The sequence below is a fragment of the Atractosteus spatula genome, chromosome 4 (genome assembly GCF_055471065.1).
Source record: "Atractosteus spatula isolate fAtrSpa1 chromosome 4, fAtrSpa1.hap1, whole genome shotgun sequence".
Taxonomy (NCBI): domain Eukaryota; kingdom Metazoa; phylum Chordata; class Actinopteri; order Semionotiformes; family Lepisosteidae; genus Atractosteus; species Atractosteus spatula.
The window spans coordinates 43663211-43683513 of NC_142709.1; the positions used below are offsets into that span (position 1 = coordinate 43663211).

Genomic DNA, 20303 nt, shown 5'->3' on the forward strand with positions numbered 1-20303 from the left:
TCTATATTACATCCCATTCCCACCACTTTATTCTCTCTGCCCCATTGTCCTCCATATAACAAATGAGTGTTGTACGAACAATCCTCAAAAAACCCTGCCATTACCCCTATGGCAAAAAAAACCTAACATGGCTCTGGACAATCTAAACCATTTTCGCCCCATCTCCAACTTACCCTTTCTTGCCAATATTCAAGAACGTGTTCTCACATTTCAATTACATAACCACCTCATTGTAAATAACCTTTTTGAACCCTCCAATCTGGCTTCCGTAAACATCACAGCACAGAAACTGCACTGGTCAAAGTCACTAATGATCTTCTAATAGCTTCTGATTCTGGTTCTCTGTCTATCCTCATTCTTCTTGATCTCAATGCTGTTTTCGACACTTTTGACCATGACATCTTACTTTCTCGCCTATCAAATGGTTCAAGTCTTACCTCACTGATCGCTCTCACTTTGTCTCTCTTGGTGGATTTAGGTCTGAAATTGGTCTCATTCCTCAGGGTTCGATACTGGGTCCCCTACTTTTCAGCATTTATATGTTTTCACTTGGTCAGCTTTCAAGATCACATGGCCTCAACTATCATTTCTATGCTGATGATACTCAAATATACATCCATACCTAACCTTACACTGATGTGGCTGTCTCTATTCTATCTAATTGCATCTCTGACATAAAAACTTGGATGACTGAAATTGTCCTTAATCTTAACTGTGACAACAATGAAATTATGCTAATGGGCACCCCCATCAACTTTGTAAAGCCAATCCTGCAACCCTGTCTGTGGATGGTACTGTACTGAAAAACCTTGGGGTGATATCTGACTCAGGCTTAACATTCGACCCACATGTGCAGCATATTGTTAAAACATCTTTCTTTCACCTCAGAAACATTGCTAGACTAGACCCTATGTGACCACTAATTGTGGATGAAAAGCTGATCAACACATTTGTCTTTTCCTGAATTGACCTATTATAATGCTCTACTGGCTGGGGTATCTAAACCAACATAGATCAAACTTCAGTATGTCCAAAAGTTGGCAGCAAGAATCCTGACCAGGTCTAGTGCAAGTGATCACATTACTCCTATCCTGGAGTCCTTGCACTGGCTCCCCGTCAAGTTGCGTGTCGACTTCAAAATCCTCATGCTCATCTATAAGGCTCTGCATGGCTTGGCACCTCAGTACCTGTCTGATCTATAAAATAAGATCACTTTTTTGGCCATATACAATTTCTTGTATTAGGAATTTGTTTTTTTGTTTACCCCAGCTCGCTCTCCATGAGACACACAGACAGGGAGAGAAGATAGAGAAGCTTTGGGTCAGAGCGCTGGGTCAGCCATTTATAAGGCACCCCTGGAGCAGTTGGGGTTAAGGGCCTTGCTCAGGGGCCCAACCGAGTAGGATTAATCTGCTGGCCACAGGATACGAACCGGCAATCTTCCAGCCACAGGTGCAGATCCTAAGGCACAGTGCCACAGTGCCACTGCTGCACCCTATTATTGCCCTACTCCCTGTCTCGCAACCTTCGCTCCTCTAATTCTGATCTCCTAACTGTCCCCCAAGCCTGTCTACACGCTATGGGTGACAGGGACTTCTCCTGTTACACCCCAAACTCTGGAACTCTCTCCCCAAGGATATCAGAGACTCACCTTCTCTAAATTACTTCAAATCCAGACTCAAAATCTTCTTCTTTAGAAAAGCCTTTACTTAACTGGTTCCATTCTTTACCCCTCTGCGTCTACTGTATTTAGTACCACCATCTACTGTCTTCTCTGCATATTCTCATCGTGTTCATCTTGTGTATTTTTCATTGTTCATTGTGTACTTTTTATTGTTTATTTTTAATTGTTGTAGTTGCTGTTGTCATTCTTTAAAGTGCTTTAAGAAGCCACCTTTAAAGGTGCTGTATAAAATAAAGTGTTTTATTATTTTTCACATTTTAATCTATTTTTCTCTTATTAAACCTTTAAAAATGAACTTAACTCTCATAAATCTATTTTGTGTATAGAATTTGAACTTGAAGTGATGCCTTTGTATATATGTCACAGTGAGGAGAACCCTCAAAGAAGAATTATTCCTACCTCATATATGACTATACCACCTAGCAAATACAAAGAGAGTGCTAGGCTCCCTCTACCCTCTACCACAGGTTCTGTTCATCTCCCAGAATCACCGATGCATACACAGACCAGCAACAAGCATTAGTATCGTACAAGTGCCCTTTTATTTTCTAAATACACCAACATTTACTATTACCACAAGACACAAAGAAAACAGAATTCACAACAACAAAAGGTACTTCCAAGGGTCACAATGAATTCCTGAGGTTCAGCTGTCCTTGATGAGGAGAGGGCTTTAGAAAGTCTTGATGGTATGGAGAAGAAAAGCCACGCATAAAAGAGGGAATTTCTCTAGTTTCCATTTGGACTATATCGGGAGTCATCCTAGTGCTGCAGTATATTCCCCTTTGTTCAGTATCAACTCACCAGACCAGTTTCTTTGCTCCTTGCCCTCAAGTATTATACGTCTCTGCTCAGTACCTCCATTCCACTGCCAATGTCTCCCTTGGTCTGCAGTTTCTTGGCCAATATCTTCTGTGGTCTTGCAGTCTGTGGCTTTCCTTGTGTTGCCTGTCTTGTGTTGAGGGGCTTTTTCCGGAGGAGAGAAAACCTCCTCTGTTCAGGCTCAGATATTTTTATTCTTTCGGTTAGCCACTCCCCCTCAGGGGGTTTTCCACTATCTCTGTCAGGGGCGAAAGTGTCCAGTAGATTATCAGGAGAGAGCTTGGGTCATTTAAGCAACAAAAGGTACAGTGTTTGAGAGCTGTGAATGTGCAGACCTTAAGAGTCATGTGCTCTTGTCACTTTTTTGTTTGTTTTCCTGCTCCCCCCTCTGCTCAAGGTCTGATTCAACTGGCTCAGCAATCCCTGGGTGTTCCTAAATTGTTCCTAAATTATTACTATTATTCCCTGACCCACTGTCTGCATTAGAAAACCCGAAGTTGAAAACTTTGGGGGAGGCAAACATTGACACAGTCCTGGCCATCAACACAGCCCGATTAATCACACCCTGTTTCTACTTCAAAGGCCTGCATCCTGTGACATATATTTTTAATTTTAGCACATTCTACTCATTTTTTTACTTAGATAACTAACAGTTATCAAGTAGGTTGCTCAACCTCTTCTCCTCAACAAGTCATGCATGATTTTTTGTCTGTGGTTCTTTTAGATATTTAAATGTATTTTAACCTTTATAGCATTCAGTTTTCATTTTTAATTAAAATTTTAAAATATTCAAGCACTGATTTAAATATTGACTTTACTGATGTGTAAAAGTTAGTACTTCAACTAAACAAGACATCTTTGGATGTGGGTGAACAATTTTGAAAGGCATTGTAATTACTATGATATTGTTTCTTAAGTCCTCCATTCACATCATCCTTAACTTGATACATTCAGAAGATTCTATATAATCTCTTTATTCATATTATATAATTGTTTGAGTTTTAATAAGTGTGCAATGTAAGTGTTAAGTGTAAATTGTAGCTGTATCAATTAATAACACACTTTTCATGGACAGCATTGAAAAAAAAAACTTCTGACATGTCCTTGGTTATTACATCTGATTTTGCAAATTTTGGGTGAACCTGAGTATAAACCATAATGTAGGTTAAGAGTGAGTGTGGGTGTTTCTTCTCTCAATTATTAAACAACCCAGAGTGAATTTCTCCTCATCCAATCAATTCACTTCAGCCAGTTTTCCCCGCCTATCTTCTTGTTTTTATAGATGAATTTTTAATATATAGCCTTCATTCCAGTTCATAACTTTCATCGTGTGCAAGACACACTGGGCATGAAGCAGATATCATCATGATTGGACTCTGTGTCACTCTAATGCTTTTCTGTGTGTGTAAGTAGACTCCTGCTTTCTTACCCCCTTTACTAAAGTATATATGCTGTACATTTTCACAAATGCTAAAATTGTAATAATTTGTTATTATTAAAATGTAACACCAAATAATTTTACCTCATATATAAATAATTTTCATCATTTTATAGACAGAAGAGACTAAATTCAGAAAAGGAGTTTACAAAATATTAGACTGTTTAACCTTTGATTCAATAGGTTGTTCTTGCTTCAGTAATATCATTTAGATTTTTCTCATTTCAGATTTAACTCAGACTGAGGAGGTTACACAGCCTGGTCTCGTTCAGACAACACTACTTGGTAGCCAGGTGACCCTGCATTGTTACTTGTCAAAAGAGGAAGCTGATTATATGGTTTGGCTCAAGCAGAGAATTGGACAGAAGCCTCAATGCATAGCAATGTATTATTCAAACTTAAAACGGGCAATGTTTTATGAAGAATTCAAAGATACTCCACGCTTCATGGTAAAGAAGGACAAAAAACAATTCCATTTCATGATATCAAGAACACAGCCTTCAGATACAGCAATGTATTACTGTGGGATAATACGCACCAGTCACATGCATTTCGGAAATGGAACCTTTTTAAAAGTACAGGGTAAATTAAAGTATAACTTTATAATGTTTTTTTTTCTAAATGGTGAGTTACTTCTGCCTGATCTTGGAGTTGTTTGAGGACAGTGAACAACTGTATGCAAATGCGATACTATAACAATATGAATGTCGAAATAAAAACGCCACTGAAAAAATTGGTCCAAACACTTGTGGGCTAGTGATAATCATGATAGATTTATTTCTGCACAAATACATCACCAAATGCATTTTTTGTAATATTGATGTATCTTTTCTGTACAATGGTAGATATCATTACACAAATTAAATCTAATAAGCTGTGTAAATATTCAAATGTTTTTAGAATATTAAAGCAATTTTTGATAATAGCAATAGCTGAATGCATTTGTCTTTTCGCATATCCCAGCTCAATCTCCATGAGACACACAGACAGGGAGAGAAGCTTGGGCTCAGAGCGCAGGGTCAGCCTTTTATACGGCGCCCCTGGAGCAGTTGGGGTTAAGGGCTTTGCTCAGGGGCTCAACGGAGTAGGATTCCTCTGCCAGCCACAGGAAATAAACCGACAACCTTCCAGCCACAGGTGCAGATCCTTAGCCACAGTGTGTAAATTTACAAATGGTTTTAGAATATTCAAGCAATTTTTTATTATAGCAATAGCTGGATGCAGTTTTTATCATTTAATTATGTTTTGCATGGTATATTATAGTTAAATTTGGGATTAATCCTAAAATACTAATCTCCCGCAGACAGACTAATATAGTACTCAAAGCATGAGTACTTGACTTATACTATAGGAGAAAAATAGCACTAGAACCAATAGAAACAGTTGGAATTGAAACAAACTCTTTTTATAATTATTATTCTTTGGCTGTGTGAATTTGTATGTTCCTCCCATGTTTGCATGGATTCCGTCTGGGTGAAATATGGAATTTGTTTTTAGAAAGTATCCATTTATACAGAAGAGCTTCTTGTTAGAATATTCTGAGTGAAGTTACATGCTTAAAGATATGTCAGGTGTACGTGACACATTTCTTTAAGGTTTTTGTTTTACCCCAGAGAATGGTGCAAAGATTAAAACAAAAAAAATAGCAACTAAAAAATATTAGTTAAATGTCTGATTGGCCAGAATGATGTTCCTATGTCTTTGTGTCATCATGTTTGTTTTTTTTTCCAATGTACCTTGTTTTAAAATGCAAAATGTTAAATTGTTTATAGTCTGTTTGAGATTTTTTTCCAATTATTTGATGCATATAACATTTATATATAAAGAAGTACAATTCTATGCAGCATGATTAATTCTCAAACATCAGAAACTGTGGTACTTCCCAGCAGTTTAACACCATTCTTGTGATATGTGGAAATGAAATTCTCCAATAGCCAACCTGCAAATTATAGCTCATATACAATATCCCTCTTTTTCACAGCAATAAGAAAATTTTATCTTTTCAAAGTTCAATATAACTATATTTTCAGATTATTTCAAACTATATGTACTTAAAATAACTCATATAAATATTTGATTATATAATCATCAGACTGCCATATTACCTTTTTTGATTTTTATTTCAGGTTCAGAGTCAATAAGATGGAGTGTTACGCAACAGCTTGTGTCTGTCCCACTCCAGCCAGGAGATAGTGTGACTCTGCAGTGTACAATACACACTGTGACCTGTCCAGGTCAGCATGATGTTTATTGGTTCAGAAATGGCTCAAAAGAACCCTTTCCAAAAATAATTTACGCCAGTGGAAGTAAGAGTGATCAGTGTGAGAGGAACTCTCTGGTTGGGCTTCATACACAAAGCTGTGTATATAACCTTCCAAAGATGAACCTCAGCCACTCTGATGCTGGGACATATTATTGTGCTGTGGCCACATGTGATGAGATATTGTTTGGAAATGGAACACTGCTAATAATTACAGGTATGTTTTTACTCAAACACTTCATCAGTCCTTCAATGGATTTAGTTTAATTTTCCTTTTTTTTCCCTTTTTTATTACTGCATTGGTGAATTCAAACTCTTCAACACAATATAGAAGAACAGGATTTTTTTTTGAAGGATCCAGCATCTAAGCCTTTTAATTAGAATGATTATGAAAGCCAAATCTACTACTACTAATCTAAACACTTTCACTTAAATGTGAAAGGAAATTAAATATTATTATAATATGTTTAGGTGTTAATACAAATAGCCTTTAAACTTTTAAAAGGTCTTCTAAAAGAGAACTTTGTAATATGTGCCTCTTTACTTATATGTAATAGGACATACAGCACTGAATATGAATACCTTAGATGTTTATTTGAAGCTCTGATACCATTGCTAATAATGTAAGAAAAAAACAATTAAATGTTTGCTTTATTATAATGAATTTGTTTTATATTTTTTTTCTCAGATGTTTAGTATAGCAGGGTATTAGTGAAGAAATATGAATGTGAATGTGGCAGCTAATCTAATTTGTTACTCTTTATATATTATAATTGTTTAGGTGTATTTGAAATATTAGCAGTGGGTTTTGATAAAAGTTTGATCAGAATGGCACATAAGAAATACAGAAAAAAGCATCTTTAAGGTTTGTTTTGATGAATATCCTGGCATTTTTGTCTGTATTCAGTTGTTTAAATAGTTAATCAATTACTTTTTTTCTATATTCCATATTATTTTCTGCTTAATACATTACTCCTGTCTGAATTAACAGTATTCCAGGCTGTTTTATTTCCTAAAAATAAAAAAAAATCCTGGAAAGTCTATTAAGTCCAATTAAGAAACAATTAGGTAATCATCTTTACATCACATCCTAAGTAATTAAACTTTATCTTTGTGGGGTCGTAATGAACTATTGTGTAAAAAATAAAATTACCTGTTGTCCTGCTTTCAGATTTTTCTCCTTAAATCTGAGCACTTCAGTACAAAAGCACATATTTGTTAACTGCAAACAAAATATACACAATGTATTATGTAGTGAAGGTACTCATCTCACTTATGGAATGAAGGTATTCAGAAACAGTTCATTATGACCAGTTGAAGAAAGATTCAATTGTTAATTCTGAAAGAACTTTCAATACTTTGTGCAACATGTAAAATATATATATATCTGCATTTTTTATATCCTTATAGGGAAATATATATATATATTCAGATTTAGAAAATAATTTTCAATTTTTTTTTTAGAATCTTCTGTTACTGCTCAATCAGGATGTATTCTGGATCCCCTTGTTATTGGCTTGCTGGTGTCTAATGCTGTGTGTGTGACTGTGATTTCTGTCCTTGTCTATGGAAGATGGAAGAGAAAATGTGAACACTGTGAAGGTTAGAATTTAACATATATTATCATAGCAACACAATAATAATAATAATAAAAAACCCAGTTCCTCCAGATGAAAAGTAAAATGATTATTAAAAAAGTGGTGGTTGTTCCTCATACCAAAGGACCAAATATATCAACAAACGTTTATTACTCTTGTTGCGGAAGTTTGTCTCAATTTTCAATAATAGTACTTTGCAGCTGAAAGGGAATACTAGCATACAATCAGAATATATATTGTAAATTTTGCTTTGAGAAAGCATTAGACGTTAAACTAATGTAACGCTTGACCTGCTTGTGTTAGGTACAATGATCTGAACACAGGACATGGAATTTGGATCTGGGTCTGAGTTTTTACAGCCTTGTCATCATCACAATGACAATGCTAATATTAAATCTAATTCCCACAATTTACCAGCTGTCTAGGTAAAGTTTTGCCTTAAACTGCTTTGTTAAGAGATAGCTTCCTGGCCATAGGATGAGGAAACCCAGACCCCATTCAGACAGAACAAAGGATACAGATGCAGCCATTCAAAATGCGCGGTACAAACCCGCGGTACGGTAATCTACCCACAAACCACCCCGGGGCACCGTAGGGCACCGCGGTAAGTGATTGGCTGGCCAAAATGACCGACAGGGGCACTCGTGGTGCATTGGTTGGTAGTGAAAAGATTTAATCATTTAATCTCTTTACTGTGCACATTTTAATCTGCTTAGTTTTGAATATTTATATGGAATTTTACCACTAAAGGGAAATTTTAGTAGCTGAGCATAAAAAGAAGAGGAGCATAACACATCTGAAGGTCATAAACGATATTAATTTAGGAACATAAACATTACTGTATGTATGTAAACTGTACTGTGTATGGCTGGTCTTGGTAGTTTAAAGAAAAAATACACACCAGTCTTCCATTTCTCCCTAAACATTTTAAGCATGAAAGTTTTATGAAACGGTACCCAAATATGCGATTGCTGTATAGAATGAATTTTAATTAAAAAAAAATTATTTAACATGAAAATTAAGCTGTTTACATCTTCCGCCTGAGAACAGTCACCCGTTGCTACCCAACGCAGAAACACAGCCACTAACTAGCAAAGAGAGGACATTAGCTAGCCAATATGATAAAGAAATAAATGATTATTTTGTTTATTTCTTCTGCACATTTATTTGAACATTTCCATCGATTGTACAAGCACTTGGAAACTGTCCAATCCCTAGTTCATCAGGCATTTTCTTTTACGCTGCGGGCATTCTCCCGGTCTAGCGCCGGTCTGTGTCTTCTAGGATATAATGCCAGCGAACTCTTGTTTTTATGTCCACTATAACAGACAATCTCCTTTGGTTTTAACCGAGCGTCTAACCCCTCTGATTGGAGAAAAAAGACGTGCTGGTTTGCTATACATACTGTACCAGGAAGATGATTTCTTTCTATTCGAAACGTGTATTTTAAAAGTTTAAGAAGTAAAAACCTTACAGCGTACACCGATTTCTAAACTGATCAGGATCGTTATCTTTGTCTTATCCATAATAATGTTCACCACTCTGTCCAGCAAATTAATAATAAACTTTATTTTATATAGTGTTTTAAACGAATAAGTAATTAGATTGCTCATAAACCTAATCACTTTTTCTACATAAACACAGCGTGATTGCTCTCTGAAAATGCTTTTTCTTTTTATTTAGGCTCAGATTTCAACTATAGATCGTATTATTATAAACTTTCTTGGAAAAATGTCTTTTATGTAAACCTTGTTTGCTATTAATTCATTTAGGGCTAGAATATGTTCATTGTCTTCCAATCGAGTCGAGTTGACATTAGAAGCTTGCCACGCCTGGACTGTTACACCAACGCATTAGCATGTTAAAGCGATTTCATTGAGGAGCCTAGCTTTCTTAACTAGTAAGTACTGTACTACCTTGGTTTTGGAGGGGGGAGGTGTCTTTCGCTGGAAATCTCGCCCCCTTCTACTTTGAAAATACCTGTGAAACCGGTTTAATTCATCACAGCCAGCACTCCCGCAGAGAGGGGGGTTGTACTCGTTAATGTCTTAGCCGGAACACATCATTATATCTCATTTTGTATTTCTATAAAAAAATCGTTTGCTAGGCTAACACTATTGTTGTTATTGTTTTTATCCTGTAAAGCGCTTTGAGGAGCACAGCTTTCTCACCACTTAGATTACTTTTTGATACCATCCTTACACAAAGCAGAAACTTCTTGTATTTTCCGATGACATACAAGTGGAAAGATTACAGATTTTAATCGTCTTTTTTCTGAACCAGGGAAAATCTGATCATGTTTCTCTATAACAATAATAAAAAACTTTATTTTACATATCACCTTTAAAAGTGGCATCTCAAAACAATACAGTCGATGTAAACCACAGATTACAAAGTAAATACCCAGACAAACGCAAACGCGTTTTTAATAAAATGCTTTTATTCATTCAGCAGAGAGAGAGCATAAAACCTGGGCGTAACAGCTGTTCCTTTTTCTGATCACTTGCTCTCTGGATAAATGTCTCACCTGTGCTGTCCTTAAGGTGATATCACATAAAGGTGATATGTAAAATAATGTTTTTTATTATTGTTATAGAGAAATATGATCAGATTTTCCCCGGTTCAGAAAAAAAGATCTAAAGTATACTAGTTAAGAAAAATAAATCTAAACGGGGAGAAAGCTATACTGAAAGTTTATTAAGATACTTAGAAGACAAAGATATCAATTTATGTTGCATTTGTCTGATTGTGAATAAAAAAACACATATATTTAAACCCGCGTTTGCGATTTAAATCAAAACGCGATTTAAATCAATATAAATGTTTATATTGTAACGCCTAGGTGACTATTCATTGTTATTAAAATGACTTAAATTCGATCATGTTGTGATATTTAGAAATATACATTTGTTTGGTGCGAGTGAAGTTTTATTTAATCTCGGAGCCATACTGATTCTTATGGAAGCCAGTTTCCGCCAGGGAGTAAAAAAAAAACACACTATGGTATTCTCTCCGATGCAGTGCAGTTAAAAACATATCTCTGATTCTGTTCCTAAATGAATATCGTTTATGACATTCAGACGCTTTATGCTCCTTTTCTTTTTTCCAGTGGATTGAACAGGGAGAGACATTTCATGATTTACTTTTCACTGATGAAACAACAGTGGCTCTGGAACAGTTTTCAACCATGTCGTTTTATAAAAAGGGGAGATATGTACGCGTTACTGAAGCTAAAAGTTTAGCCTTTGTCACTAATGTAACCACTAAATAAAGACATATAGAAATCCCTACGTTACAGACTGTATATGGCTGGTATTGGTAGTTCAAAGAAAAAATACACACCAGTATTCCACTTTCTCCCTAAACATTTTAAGCATCAGAGTCTTACATGTGGTTATTTCGGAAACGTTTGTACGTGCTCCTTCTGACCATGTTACTGTTTACTGTTACTGACCATATTAAGTTTAAGTGCCTGTGGGCACTTTCCCTGTCTGTGGGGGGTGGACCGTCTTTCATTAGAAGGTTAGTCTGTTCTACTCTGAGAATGTAGAGGGGGTGGAAAGTAATTCCGCGTCGCATTAACTAACCTCTTCAGTTTATTCCGCCAGACAGTACATGAATATAACTATATCGTTATTAATTTGTTTAGATACGCAATTCCATATTATATTCCCTGTTAATCAAATTCTAAAAGTATGCATTTGTTAGATAACAAGCGAATTCACAGAAAAGGTTAAAAGACTATCACTTTTCACAAAGTATATAATCCTAATATAAGTCTAAATCCTAATAAAAGTCTAAACAGTATCAGCTTTATTTACGGGTTGCAATTTAAAAAAAGTCAAAAACCGCACTCAAAATGCAATTTGGAGCTTTCTGGCAAGAGGAGACACTCAAATTAATAATGTAACATGCCACTGTTTGTGCATGAACAAGGTTATACTTGTTCCCCGGCGGAACACATTCCATAAGAATCAGCGCTTTTATACATCGCCTTTAAAGGTGGCTTCTCAAAACGCTTTACAGGATGAAAACAACAATAACAGCAACAACAACAATATTGTATTTCATTGCACTTTGACAGAGTGCTCTTGGAGTTTGATTAATAGGGAATATAATATAAAAATATAGTACTAAAAATAAGATAAACTCTACAGACATTCACAAGAGCGACTGTCAGAAGATAGGACACAGTGGCTCAGACACCCGCTGAATGGAAAGGGGCACTTTAATGTTCTGTATGGCTAATACCAAAGCCAATACTTTAATATTCTTTTCTGTATGTTTAACAACAGTGGGTACTGGCCTAATTCGGCCCTGCTCCCATTGTTAGGTGTTAATGTGTAGTTGTTAAGTGTGAATTTGTACCTGTTTACCTGAGGTCTGGCTTTTTTTCTGGAAAACCATAACTCTGGTCTTGTCCAGATTGACTGTCAGCACCTAGGTCTGACAGTGCTGCTCCAGCAGTGCCAGGTTCTGCCGCAGCCTCTGTTCTGTGGGCGACAGCAGGACCAGGTCGTCTGCAAAGAGCAGGAACTCGATTTCTGTAATAAATGCAGATCAGTAAATCAAGGGACAAAACAATTATTGCGCCCGGCTCCTCAATGGGGTTTGACGTGCTAATGCGTTGGTTTAACAGTCCGGGTGTGGCAAGCCTTTAATGTCTCCCGACTTCGGCAAAAGGAACCTGCCTTTCATTGGACGGGAAAGCAAGAGCCGACCGCTATGCCGCCCCCGTGTTTCGAAATCTTGTGACTTTTGAAATTTACTGGGGGTGGACCACGTCTGTAAATTTCGATGGGTCCAGTGGCAAAAGTGCCTTGCCTTGAAATCTCCGGGAAACCATTAGTAGCATGGTAAATCGGAGATTGTCAACCCTTACTTCGTGCGACTGGAAAAGAATTCGTGATCGGATCAACGAAAAAACAATTACTTTTTGTCAATTAAAACCGGTGTATGTGTCTCTCTCTGCTGGATGTCCCTCTCACTCTCTGCTGAATGAATAAAAGCATTTTATTAAAAACGCGTTTGCGTTTGTCTGGTATTTACTTTGGTCCTTTTAACTGTTTTTCCATCTATTGTATTGCTTTGAGATGCCACTTTTAAAGGTGATATGTAAAATAATGTTTTTTATCATTGTTATAGAGAAACATGATCAGATTTTCCCCGGTTCAGAAAAAAAGATATAAAGTATACTAGTTTGTCACACTTCTCATCCCTTCTTTGCTAAATGGCTTTTGAATAGAGTCACATGAAGAGAGAGGTGAAACAGCCCTACACAGCCCTGTCGCAGAACACAAATATAATTATATCTTATTAATTTCTTTATATACGCGATTCTTTTAATACAGTCTTTGCTGTGCTCTAGAGGATCCTTGTGATATTTCGAGCTCTGGTTGAATGATAAGTGTCACAGTTTAAATAATTTTCATAGTTAGAAATTATGAAACGCTCTGTTAAAAGCAAGGGAGTTTTTATGTCCGTTGCAGTAAAAGAAAATGCCTGACAAAGTAGGGCTTGGACAGATTCCAAGTTCTTGTACAAATGTGCTAAAGAAATTATACTTTGAGTTTACAGCTTGTCCAAAGTCATTCATTATTAATACTATTAGTAATATCTTCGGTAAAGGCTTTGATGCATAAATATTTCTGATAAAGGTAGGTTGTGTACTTTTGTCCAACTGAGCAATCTTGCTTTCATAAAATATACCAACTTTTTATTGACTGATGATTAACATGCTGTAATACACAGTTTAAATTTAAAAGCTCAAATGCTGTACATGAGAGGTTAAGCTTTATTGGCTCCTCCTGGCGGTTTTACAAGGTGATGCCGGATACTTTCCGGCATGACGTCAAATGACGCGATTTACCCCGTGATACTGCGTGATACTGTGACACGCCCACCGGGGTATACCGCGAAATACCCCACCAATTTTGAATGACTGCATCTGTAGTTAAATTATTAGTTGTTTTTGAGGAAGTTAAAAAAAACACTTGAATTACTTATCCAGTCTCTCAAAATAAAGTTATTTTTCAAGCAATGCAACAAATGTCGGGCAATGTGTTTTTTTTTAATCAAACATTGACAGCCACATCTTAAATCTTGTCAGTCAGCTCTTTTTTCTCTATTTGAATTATGGCGATTCAAACAACCCGGGATAACAAGTGGTCTCAAAGTCACCGAGCTCACAGAGCTTCAACAACAGATGACAATTCCCTTAGTCCTTCCTTAGTCTTCCTGAAATTGTCGGATTATGAGTGAATAAAAGCATCTTAAAAACACGTTTGCGTTTGTTTGGGAGCTATATTATGTATTTTTCATATGTAAGATATAATGATGTGTTCCCGCTTACACATCGCACGACTTTAAAAGCTAGAAAAACAGGTTTCGATTCACATTATCTGGCGAGGCTTGTTTTGTCAAAGGACAGCACAAAAAAAACAGACAATACATGGGGGGGAGGGCAAGCGAGAGAGAGGGTTTTTTACCCTCTGTCAAAAAAAACCAAATCACCCGGGGCAGAGACTCTGGGGGGATTATTGTGTGGTACAGAGCGGAGCTCAGTCAATCCTAACAAGTACAGTAGTAAAGAGAGAAAAGTCAACAATTGATTTAAGGACGATCTGTCAAAGCGCAATGAAATACAATATTGTTGTTGTTGCTGTTATTGTTGTTTTTATCCTGTAAAGCGTTTTGAGAAGCCACCTTTAAAGGCGATATATAAAAGCGCTGATTCTTATGGAATGTGTTTTCTTTCTTCTTTTTTTCAGCATGGAATAAACCTATTACTTGATTCATATGGATGCCCGGTTCCGCCGGGGATTCAAAAAATGTTTTATTTTTTTTTAATCATGTATCTAAGGAAATAGCAGTATAACCTTGTTCATGCACAAACAGTGGCATGTTACATTATTAATTTGGGTGTCTCCTCTTGCCAGAAAGCTCTAAATTGCATTTTGAGCACGGTTTTTGACTTTTTTTAAATTGCAACCCATAAATAAAGCTGATACTGTTTAGAGTTTTAATTATTTTAAACTGTATTACAGCAGCACAATGCATAATGCAACGTGAATTGCAAAAATGCACTTGGAATCTGTCCAAGCCCTATTCTGTCAGGCATTTTCTTTTACTGTAACGGACACAAAAACTCCCTTGCTTTTGACAGAGCGTTTCATAATTTCCAACTACGAAAATTATTTAAACTGCGACACTTATCATCCAACCAGAGCTTGAAATATCACAAGGATCCTCAAGAGCACAGCAAAGAGTGTATTAAAAGTATACTAGTGACAAACTAGTATACTTTAGATCTTTTTTTCTGAACCGGGGAAAATCTGATCATGTTTCTTTATAACAATAATAAAAAACATTATTTTACATATCACCTTTATGTGATATCACCTTAAGGACAGCACATACAAGGGTTAATTGCACAATGAACCGCACCAAGAAAATTAAAATAGTCTTCTTTAGGTGTGAGGGTAGGAGTGGATCGCAGCAAGCATAATCAGCAAATTAGGAAAACAAAGAACAGGACAGGTGAGACGTGTATCCAGAGAGCGAGTGATCAGAAAAAGGAACAGCTGTTACGCCCACGTTTTCGACGCAATTGTTTTAACTTGCTAATGCATCAGACACATTTCCTGGCGTATTGTGTTTTAAATAAAATAGGAGTGTTTTTCCCTGGTATTAGCTCATCGGTATGGTGTAAGTTTTATCTGTACCATACCATACAGTATATAGGTACAGAATTCAAGCTGCACCACTGTATCGCTTTGGTAAGGAGACGGACAATGGCCAAAATCACGAAGACTCTCTCACACCAAATAATGAAGATGAAAAGAAACGGGAAGTCAACACGGGACATTGTACAGCATTTGGCTTCGATGGACATCTTCGTTTCTGAAAGCACAGTGAGACGACATTATAAAGGGGAGAGGAGGCAAAGAGAATCTAAACCGAGGACGATTCAAAGGTAAATAACTTTCTAAAAATACCTTTCTTGCATGTAAATACAACTACGCACATTATTTTTAAAACTAACTGTTGATGTCTTTTTTTTTCAAGTCCTATTGTGCATGCTATCGAAAAACTGACTGATGAAAATGATGAGCTACCGGTGATGCAAGTCCAAAGACGGCTATGGGCTGACCTCGGTGCGACCGTTAGTCCGACATCGATAAGAAGAGTGCACAGGAGGCTTGGATGGAGATACAGAAAAACCAACACATGCCCCATGATAAGGCTAAAAAACAAAGAGGAAAGACTCAAACAAGCGCTCCAATGGATTGAACAGGGGGAGGCATTTCAGGATGTACTTTTCACCGACGAAACAACAGTGGCTCTGGAACAGTTTTCAACAATGTCATTTTGCAAAAAGGGGAGATATGTGGACAAGCCAAAGCATCCACTGAAGGTTCATGTCTGGGGGGGTATATCTAGAAGAGGCCCACTTCTTATTTTCGAAGGAATTATGGACCATGAATTCTTCGAGGAAGTCGTGGTCACACAGTATGCCGCCCCATATATCAGGGAGCACATATATCAGGGAACGATCCGAAACACATAGCAGCAAGGGCAAGGCTTGTGGCAGAAGGAGTGAACTGGGTGAAAACTCCAGCCGAATCCCCAGATCTAAATCCGATAGAGATGGTTTGGCATTCGTTGAAAGACTACGTTCGGAAAACTGCTAAGCCCTTCACAAAGCAGGAACTGATCGATGCGATCTATAAATTCTGGGAGGAAGAACTGACCGAACAAAATTGTAACAATTTTATTAACAGGCTGTTTCGTGTTCTTCCTAGGATTGTTGACCGGGGCGGGGGACATCGGGAATGTGAGTCTGAGAAAGACAGTCTCACGTTTGTGGACAGTCTGTCCACAAACAAAACATTCCTGTTAGACAAGAGGAATGTAAAAAAAACAATTACTTTTTGTCAATGAAAACCTGTGTGTGTGTCTCTCTCTGCTGGATGTCTCTCTCTCTCTCTGCTGAATGAATAAAAGCATTTTATTAAAAACGCGTTTGTGTTTGTCTGGGTATTTACTTTGTAATCTGTGGTTTACATCTACTGTATTGCTTTGAGATACCACTTTTAAAGGTGATATGTAAAATAAAGTTTTTTATTATTGTTATAGAGAAACATGACCAGATTTTCCCTGGTTCAGAAAAAAAGATCTAAAGTGCTACACCTTACTTTCTTAATTCGATGTATTTAAAGCAGTGAACTACTGTAGGTGTAACATAACATTCAGAAATACAATCGAGAATAGTTTTGTGGTGTTTGTATAGATGAAACGTTCCTAAAACATATAACGTAACAAAATTAAAGACGATTAAAATCTGTAATTTTAATCCACTTTCCACTTGTACTGTATGTCATCGGAAAATACAAGAAGTTTCTGCTTCATGTAAGGATGGTATCAAAAATTAATCTAAGGGGTGAGAAAGCTGTGCTCAATGTAATTAAGGGACTTAAAAGTAAAAGGAGATGCTTCATATTGCTTGAATAATTTTAAAAACTAAGTTATAAATGCAGACGCTCTCTCGGTGCCGCGCTGGGTGTAAATATCTAAATATACATTCGCCCCGGGCAGAGGCCGAAGTGCGCCCGGTTGGGGTGCGTGGGGAAGAGCAGGACAGGAGTGAAAGTGGTCAGGGCGGGGTTTGGAAGGCCGCCGACCAGTGCGGCTGTCCCACAGTGAAGTGGGCGTACAGTCTGGGCAGGTATACATTTCCTTGTAAATAGTTCCCTGCTTCTGCACCCCTCGGTCTTACTCTCTCTCTCGGGCGCGCGGGCAGTGTGTTGGCTAAAGTATTACTATATGTATCTGTATAGCAGGTGGTGAACAGCTTTTTAGTATAGATTACACTTTTCTAAAACGTATTTGAAAAATAAAAACGATTACAATCTAATCCTTCCACGTTTGATCCCAAAATCCCAAGAAAAATAAATCTAAACGGGGAGAAAGCTATGCTGAAAGTTTATTAAGATACTTAGAAGACAAAGATACTGTATCAATTTATGTTGCATTTGTCTGATTATGATTAAAAAAACACATATAATTAAACACGCGTTTGCGATTTAAATCAAAACGCGATTTAAATCAATATAAATGTTTATATTGTAACGGATACTGTACAGCCTCCATTTCTCTATAAAAATTTACTCTATTAAAATTTACAATTTGTTGATAATAGAAATGTTAGGTTCTCTAAAGCTTTGTGATAGTTGACCCACCCAGGCAGCAAAAGATCAGCTGCACTGGTAAGATGCGACACCGAAGATATGATTAATAACCTTTTAAATCTGAAGGGAGATCTGAAGGGATCCCCCCCCCACACACACACACACACACACACACACACACAATAGAAGCAGGAAGCAGAAGCAGGGACCGTTGTCAGAAGGGAAGAAGGTGACTATTCATTATTATCAAAAATGACTTAGATTCGATCATGTTGTGATATTTAGAAATATAAAAGTCAATTGATTGTCCATAATATTGCTATTCTATTTTTTCGAAGAAATGTTTGTTAAAAGAAAAGTCGCAGCGCCAGCTGGATTTGAACACACAAACTGTAGGTTAGTAATCAGGCACGGATACCAGTGGGCTATTAGGGAAGTCACATGAAGAGAGAGGCGAAACAGCCCTACACAGCCCTGTCGCAGTACACGAATATAATCATATCGTTATTAATTTCTTTAGATACCCGATTCCATATTATATTAGCAGAAAAGCTTAAAACTACCACTTTTTTACACGCTATTTCACATGTTAGTTAAATACTTCGATGCTTAAATTGTTTAGGGAGAAATGGAATACTGGTGTGTATTTTTTCTTTAAAGTACCGATTCCTGGAATCTGACTGGCTGACACCCTTCTGAAGTGGTTCCGTAATATCTGGTATACGGAAAAGAAAGCGTTGATAAAAAACACTGGATTCTCATGTATCTGATACAAGTATCTTTTAATACAGTCTTTGCTTGCTCTTGAGGATCCTTGTGATATTTTGAGCTCTAGTTTAATGATAAGTGTCGCAGTTTAAATAATTTTCGTAGTAAGAAATTATGAAACGCCCTGTTAAAATCAAGGGAGTTTTTATGTCCGTTGCAGTAAAAGAAAATGCCTGACAAAGTAGGGCTTGGACAGATTCCAAGTGCTTGTACAAATGTGCTCAAGAAATTATACTTTGAGTTTACAGCTTGTCCAAAGTCATTCATTATTAATACTATTGCTAATATCTTCGGTAAAGGCTTTGATGCATAAATATTTCTGATAAAGGTAGGTTGTGTACTTTCTCCAACTGAGCAATCTTGCTTTCATAAAATATACCAACATTTTAATGACTGATGATTAACATGCTGTAATACACAGTTTAAATTTAAAAGCTCAAATGCTGTACAGTACATGAGAGGTTAAGCTTTATTGGCTCCTCCTGGCGGTTTTACAAGGTGATGCCAGATACTTTCTGGCATGACGTCAAATGACGCGATTTACCCCGTGATACTGCGTGATACTGCGACACGCCCACCGGGGTATACCGCGAAATACCCCACCCATTTTGAATGACTGCATCTGTAGTCAACATCCTTTCTTTCACCTCTCAAATTAAACTCCCGAATTCAACTTGTTTTCCTTTTCTGCACATCTTGTGTGTCCTTGTAAGTACATCTTTCCCATGTCCATTAGTTAGCTATACTTCTGCAAGTTTAAAGCTAGGCATACATCCTGTACATCCCAAGCTTTACAAATAAAAAAAAACAAGTATTGAGGTGGTAATCACATAAAATATGGAAGATAATGTATATACTGTAGAAAATTAAGGGTTTTGAAAAATGTAGTGATATCTAACTGCTTTTTTTTCAGAATGAGGTTACAGACATGTTGAATTATGCTGCCTTGAACTTCAGTGATGGTAAAGCTAAGTCTGAGAAGAAGACAAGAAAGACAAGCAGTAAGGCTGTATATGCCAAAGTCAGATATCAACAGCGGGATTATTTTTTTTCATTCTATAATTATAAAATTGACCTGGACAGTAATTATAGCATTAATATCTGAGTCACCAGTGAGCACACTGCCAGTGCTACTGTTACTTCCGAGCATGTAAAGAAACCAAATGCTGATGCCCCGTTAGCTAATACACAACCATAGCACATTGCAGAATATACTGTACTTGCTAAAGCTGACACACTGTGTTTTTTCCTCTACTTTCTTCACTTCTTTCCAGGAAATAACCTACTTGAGGTCTGCTAACAAATAAATAAAACACCTGCAAACCATTTTGTCTGCTTTAATGTTTGTTTTCTGTTTTTAGCTGATAAATCTTTCTTTAAATGTGAAAGAGGACAGCATTGTGAACATATTCATAATATCCTTTATATAGAGCTGTTGGTGATACACAGGAACAAGTAAAGGTTTATTCCAGCCCATTCCAATTCCCAAAAACGACAGCATACAATCAAATTATCCTATAACGTCTCTCACTTCTCTCCGCAC

At 36.9% G+C, this 20303-nt stretch overlaps 1 protein-coding gene across 1 annotated transcript; it reads left to right on the top strand.

Moving 5' to 3' along the window:
* Window positions 1-3871: 3871 nt before the first annotated feature.
* On the top strand, window positions 3872-19865 carry LOC148836347 (uncharacterized). Its single transcript, XM_088914136.1, has 6 exons — window positions 3872-3911; window positions 4173-4526; window positions 6071-6421; window positions 7693-7806; window positions 17400-17503; window positions 19674-19865. Exons 1-6 carry the CDS (start codon window positions 3872-3874, stop codon window positions 19863-19865), a joined length of 1155 nt encoding a protein of 384 aa, XP_088770262.1.
* Window positions 19866-20303: the final 438 nt, after the last annotated feature.

Bases quoted from the DNA above. Each gene is read 5' to 3' on its own strand.
- LOC148836347 (XM_088914136.1), top strand. From the start codon at position 3,872: ATGATTGGACTCTGTGTCACTCTAATGCTTTTCTGTGTGT. The intron at 7,807-17,399 runs GTTAGAATTTAA...CGCCCCGGGCAG, and splicing joins AAAATGTGAACACTGTGAAG to AGGCCGAAGTGCGCCCGGTT. The intron at 17,504-19,673 runs GTGAAGTGGGCG...CTTTTTTTTCAG, and splicing joins ACCAGTGCGGCTGTCCCACA to AATGAGGTTACAGACATGTT.